Below are 6393 nucleotides of genomic sequence, written 5' to 3' on the forward strand. Positions count from 1 at the left end.
AAAAATCGAATGCTTTTAAAAATAATGAAGATTACAAAAAACACTTTTTAAGTTCAGGCTACCCCAATTAAAATAATTGGATAGGGACAACTATTAAATGGTCATGCAAAAGTATTTGTATGTAAACAAATACGGCTATTATATATTATTTACATATAATATTTTAAAATATATATATATATAAATTAATTTTTCACTATTCCTATAAATTACATTCCATTGAGGCCAAATACAAACAGAGAACATATCAAAAGTAAGCTTGCAAATCCAAGAAGAGGCGTAATGGCAGCTCCAATGAATGCAGGCAGTGGCACATATAGCTATGCCAACAATTCAAGTTACCAGGTTCCATATTTTTTCTTATCTTTTGCTCCCAACATATATTTTCGTTACCTCCGGGTTATCGAAATACATAATATATATATATATATATATATATATATATATATATCCGAGTCTCTTAAAAACAATTCGTCTTGATTTCTTTCAATATCATGTGACAGCGAACAGGCTTCAATTCGGCGAAAAATCTGATCAAGGATGTCCTGATCCAAAGTGTTGACGTGAAAACCCTGATGGCATCAACTTCAAACACGTTCACAATCACAGATTTGGGTTGTTCAACTGGACCCAACACTTTCTTAGCCATGGAAAACATAATCCATGCCATCGAACAAAAGTATCGCTCCCAAGGCAACGATTCCAGCTGCCTCGAATTCCAAGTTTTTTTCAACGACCAAGTTTCAAATGACTTCAATACCCTATTTGCATCTCTTCCTGTTAATAGGAACTACTATGCAGCAGGGGTGCCAGGGTCTTTTCGAGGCCGGTTGTTCCCAAACTCATCCATTTGCTTAGCATATTGCGCTTCTTCGATCCATTGGCTTTCCAAGATACCTGAACAACTGGTTGACAAAAACTTCAAGGCGTGGAATAAAGGTAAAATTCACTATACGGACGCAAGGGATGAAGTTGTGTCTGCTTATGCAGCACAATTCCATGAGGATATGGATGGATTTTTAAATGCGAGAGGGAAAGAGATCGTGCGAGGGGGGATGATTGTGATAATCTCGCCTGGTGTGCCTGATGGAGTTCTTGCAAATCATGTCGGAATAACTTTTCGTTTCGTCGAATCCATCCTCATTGCGATGGTCAAAGAGGTAATATGGAAGATGGTTTATTTGTTTATTTTTCAAACTTCTAATGTGTGAGATTATTTACAAGAGACATGTTTTTCAGAAATTTGTGATTTGAACATGATAACACCTATTTACCAACTGTTTTTACATTGTCAGCCAAATTAGAGTCAAATGCATGGATGCTTAAATTTTGACGAGTACAAGTTAATATATTACAAGAAAAAACATATTATCACGACTCCCAGACATTCAATGTTTTTATAAATATCTCACGCTATCGACTTACGTTTGCAATTTAGTTATGGGTTAATTACATAACGTGATTGGTGACACTCAACTTGACTATTGATCCCTTTTGTTTTCAACTTTTGAGCGCACATAACCCTGAAAACACATACAGTCAAGGACATATATGTGTTCAAAACTTGAAAGCATGATGACGTGTGTCTTCAAGATTTGAAAAAAACCCTGGAGTTAATAGATTCTTTTTTTAATGGTATCTTTTTAGTAGTCTCGTGATTTCACGGGTGGTAATGATGGTATTAACCTTAGTTATGACATCACTTAATTTATTTTTTCTTTACAGGGACTGATAAAACAAGATGAAGTGGACTCATTCAACATCCCTCACGTATATCCTTCAATCAAACAAATGTCGAAAATCGTGGATAAAAATGGGTGTTTCAGCGTTGTGAAAATGGAGCTAAGGAACACCAGAACAGACCTCGAAGCATCTTTGGACCGTGACGGTGGGATAATGCACCTTCGAGCTGCGATGGAAGGAACTTTTCTCAAACATTTTGGAAGGAAAACATCTGAAGAACTCTTTAAAAGGACCATTCAGCAGAAATCAAAGCTTTATGACATGCTGGATAAATCAGGAAGTGAGATTGGAGCTCAGATATTCGCGGTTCTAGTGCGAAAATGACTACCGTTCGATTCAACAATTACTTTAACACAAGGGAAGACAACTCTTAATGCTACATTTTATGCTTATTAATAAGAATTTTCTGTTATCTTTTTATTGATCAGATGTCAAACAAACACGTAATTAAAAATCAGTTTATTATATATGTATTTTAAAAAAAGAAATAATCAGTTTATTATGTAATAAATAAAGTAAGACCAAATGTAGTTTATTATGTAATAAATAAAGTGAGACCAAATGTAGCCGGATATTTCAAATTGAATGCAATGGATAACACATTTTCTGAAACTCGATTATTCTTTCCTTATCTTGTGTAACTATGTCGGTCGATATGTTTAAGCTTTTATGGTCGGGCTTATTGTTGCAATATTTGCTAGCAAGTGTACAGTATCAAGTTTTTGTACTCGATAGAGCATAGATATCGATCCCACAGGGAGTGTAATTTAATTATAAATTAATTACCACAATTAAAATAATCAAACTTTATTTAGAAAATAGGATGGTTGGTTAGGGTCTGGTCTCGTTGGTTTGGAGTTAGGATCGAAGGAGAATGAGTCTGGTTGAGGATAGGGTTTAGTCAATGGGGCCAAGAATTTCAGAAAATTTCAGTAGGCGTCTAGGCATTTGCAAGGGTTCTAGATGGCTTGAATTGGGTTGAAAAAGGGTTGGTTAGGTGTGGTTAAGCTATGGTGAAAGTTTGGTAAATTTTGATTAAGTTTCGGTATGATTAGGATTAAAACCGGGACTTCGGTTCAAATTATAAAACGAATTGCGAATTTAGTCAACGGGCTTAAGTTTACTCGTAAGAGATTTTCGTGGGTGTGTTTCAAGGTGTTATGTTAAGTTTGGATGGATTCGGGTCGAAGTTTTAAGGTCTAGGGGTAAAATGAGAAAGTTAGGATTTCAGGGTCAAAACGATCATTTTACAACTGAAAAATGTTAGGAGACCTGACAGTGTCCTAAATGCTGTGATGAATGTTAAAATGTTTATTTTGAAAGGTTATAGAATTTTATTATGGAAAATGATAAATGCTAAAATATGTGTTGCATGCTTGGTTTAAAAAAATTATATATGTGCATGTATTTTTATAAAGTGATGAAAATGCTGAAAATATTTGAATGAAGTGACTTAATTGTGACGGTAAGAAAATGGGGATTTGTGAGGGATTATGTCCCAGTCGAACCCATTTGCGGAATTAAGCCCCGCAAGAACCCAATACCGAATTTCCATAGGCCAAAGCCCAGTAACAGAAAAATGGTTGCTGGTGTCCTCGCCTATAGTAACGGAAAAGTGGTTACTATTTTTCCGCTGCCTGGTATGATGGTTACACCTGAGATTGATCAAGCGACCGAAAGATGAAAGAATGGTCACAATTAACGAACGAATTTCACCCAAAAGAAAATGTATATGCATATGTATAAGTTTACGATGAAAAAAAAAAATACACGATGAAAAAAAATGTTTAAGTTTATGCATGTCATGATAAAGCTATGTTATTAAAAATATTTTCAGTATTGCATATGGATGTATACGTATTACTTGTTATAATGGTTAAGGCATGCTGAGTCAATACACTCACTAGACGTGAATAATACAGGTGAGGATTTTACTGTTGAGACAAGAGGATTTGATGACTAAACTAGTTGGGCGGATGTTGCACTAACCAGAGGACCTATGCATTGCTAGCTTTTTTTCCCAACAGTTATGTTTTTACAGTATTTAAAGATCTTCATGACTTTTGGAAGTAAGAGTGGTTTTTGAGATGATTTATGACGTTTATATATATATATATATATATATATATATTTTTGTGTGTGTGTTTCGGCCTTAGTATTTTTGAAAAGAAAATAAAAAAATTCTAATATATTTTTTGAAAAACGAGTTAGAGACATTTCACTTAAAGTTTGCTAGTCCCGAGCAAATTGTAAGAAATTACTTTTAATGTTGTTCTAAGGAATTAACACAACGTAGCAGTTCATGTGTGTTTGTGGATAGCCAATCTTATCTATCCAACCCAACATAGTGATAGATTTATGTTTATAGTTTACCTCATAGAAACAAAGAATTTTAACCAAGTTTCAAACCATCATCCATGGAATTAATTATCGATGCAAACAAGTCACTAGGACTTTTGGTTAAACATTTGGTTCAAAAGATATTAAAGAGAATCATACCAAAGTGTAACATGATGTCGTGAGATGTGTATGTGTAAATGGTCAAATTCCATACTCATTGACAGTGCTTTTGATGTGTCCATCTGTTTAACTTTAACGACTTTTTTCCACTAGTATTTTGGATACGTGTGACTCGGTTAATAGTTCTTGTAAACTTATATCATTAGGCTACGACTTACGGTGTCAATAAAGGTATGGAAATGAAATATGAGAGAAAACAAACAAATTATTATTATTTTTTCAGCAGCTCTCTCTCTTTCATATTCCACTTTTAATTAATATTTTTCATATTTTTTTTCATCTTCAGTCTCTTTTTTTCTCATTTTCACCATCTCCACACCATACATTTCTCCTTTTACTTCAGAATTTTTTTTCTCTAGTTTTACTCCCTTTCACCCATGAATATAGGCCAGGCTTATGATTTTTGGTAGTTGATATGGGACAAAGAAAAATGTACGAACATAGCTACTGTGTGGGACACTAGAGATTAATTTGACGTATTGGTAGACTCGAAAGACTCAAACGGTCCAAAAGTCGCTTAAATCATCCCGAAGTCACACAGTATTCGTATTTCACCTCGAGAGTTTTAAACCAAGTTCTAGACTACTTCTCATCCACGAATCAACTTGTACAAACCGACCATGTGCATCAAAATAATAATATGGAAATTTTAGAACAAATTGAATTACACATCACCTTTTTTGTTAGGATCAAAGGGCTTCAAATGATATATTATAATAATATAAACAGGCCCAAAGAAACTCAACAAATGTATAGATAAGTTCTATGCTTGTAACATTTATTTCAATATCATATCGAATTCACAAAAAGATCTCAAAATTTTGTTCATAAAATGAGAGATGATTTTTTTTATCACAATACTACTACAGCAAAAATGACTTTTCGCGGCATGCAAATTTGCTTTCTGCAGCGCGCGCATTGCACATTGTACAATTGAAAACTGTTAAAAGTCGTTGGTTTTGACAGCGCACTGCACGTCACGGATATTATCACTGACAGCGCGCACTTCACGCCGCAGATACTAGAATCGACAGCGCGCATTGCATGCCTTCGGTGCTAGCATCGACAGCGTGCACTGCACGCCGCTAATAATAGCATCAACAGCGTACCTTGCACGCCATTAAAACTAATTTTTCACAAAAAAAAAATCAATTTCATTCATGAAAACGAATAATCAAATATCTATATGCACAACCTTATGACATGTACATTAATTCCTCCCACTTGTCATTACATATTCAATAATGAACACATGCTATTCAATAATGAACACACATGATTACATAACTCAATGATATTAATTGATAATACTATAATAGTCAATTCAAATTAGAGAAATAAGTTTCACAATGAAAAACTGATTTGACCTTTATGTCCATCTGGAATGTAGTAACCCCATCTTCATTTCCAACAACCTCAAACGCCAAATTACAATTTGCTCAACACAAAAGTCTAGAAACTACAATCAATGCATGAGTGACAACACAGCGTAGACCAAAGACACAAAGGTAAACATAGCATATTTGTGTAGACAAAATAAGCGAGAAAACAAGAAAATAATTAATATAAAAGATTCTTGGAAATTAAAGTAGCCACAACCTTGAAATCCATATCTCCTTAAGCATCTCACCCCCTGTTATGTCAGATAGGATAAGTGGAGCACCACATCCTCCAAATTGTTTATGTTGGGACATCGTATTCTCGCACCCAAGACGCAGCGGAAGTTTAAAATATTTTGTTCTTGGGCTTCGTGTATTTCAAAACATCCATAGGGTGTTTAGAATTATACCTTTGCGTTCTTAACGCTGGACTCCAAATTATTCCGATGTTTAAGCGGATATAGCCCTTCTTGTAAATCCATACGAACGACTCTTCTCCTTGGATCATCTAATTGGGTCCACGATCAGGAACTGAATTCCTTGTTTGGATTGCACTAGTAAACCAAACAATTCTTGCGTTGAGATTGTAATCTCCGAATTTCCAAAAGACGGAGAAGGTGCGACGATTGGAAGAAAAAAACAAAAGGCCAACGATTTTCTTAAATTTTTCACAAGGTGGCCGTGAGTATCTTTTCTAGGGAGGAGAGATTTGCTTTTCTTTTGTGTGCAAAACTAGGTTAGGTTTATTATG

The 6393-nt window shown here is 34.7% G+C and overlaps 1 protein-coding gene across 1 annotated transcript; it reads left to right on the forward strand.

The window, feature by feature from the left end:
* Positions 1–246: 246 nt before the first annotated feature.
* LOC142537922 (loganic acid O-methyltransferase-like) lies at positions 247–2447 on the forward strand. Its single transcript, XM_075643384.1, has 3 exons — positions 247–345; positions 504–1160; positions 1726–2447. Exons 1-3 carry the CDS (start codon positions 283–285, stop codon positions 2065–2067), a joined length of 1062 nt encoding a protein of 353 aa, XP_075499499.1. The 5' UTR covers positions 247–282; the 3' UTR covers positions 2068–2447.
* Positions 2448–6393: the final 3946 nt, after the last annotated feature.

The sequence above is a fragment of the Primulina tabacum genome, chromosome 2 (assembly GCF_025594145.1).
Source record: "Primulina tabacum isolate GXHZ01 chromosome 2, ASM2559414v2, whole genome shotgun sequence".
Lineage (NCBI taxonomy): Eukaryota > Viridiplantae > Streptophyta > Magnoliopsida > Lamiales > Gesneriaceae > Primulina > Primulina tabacum.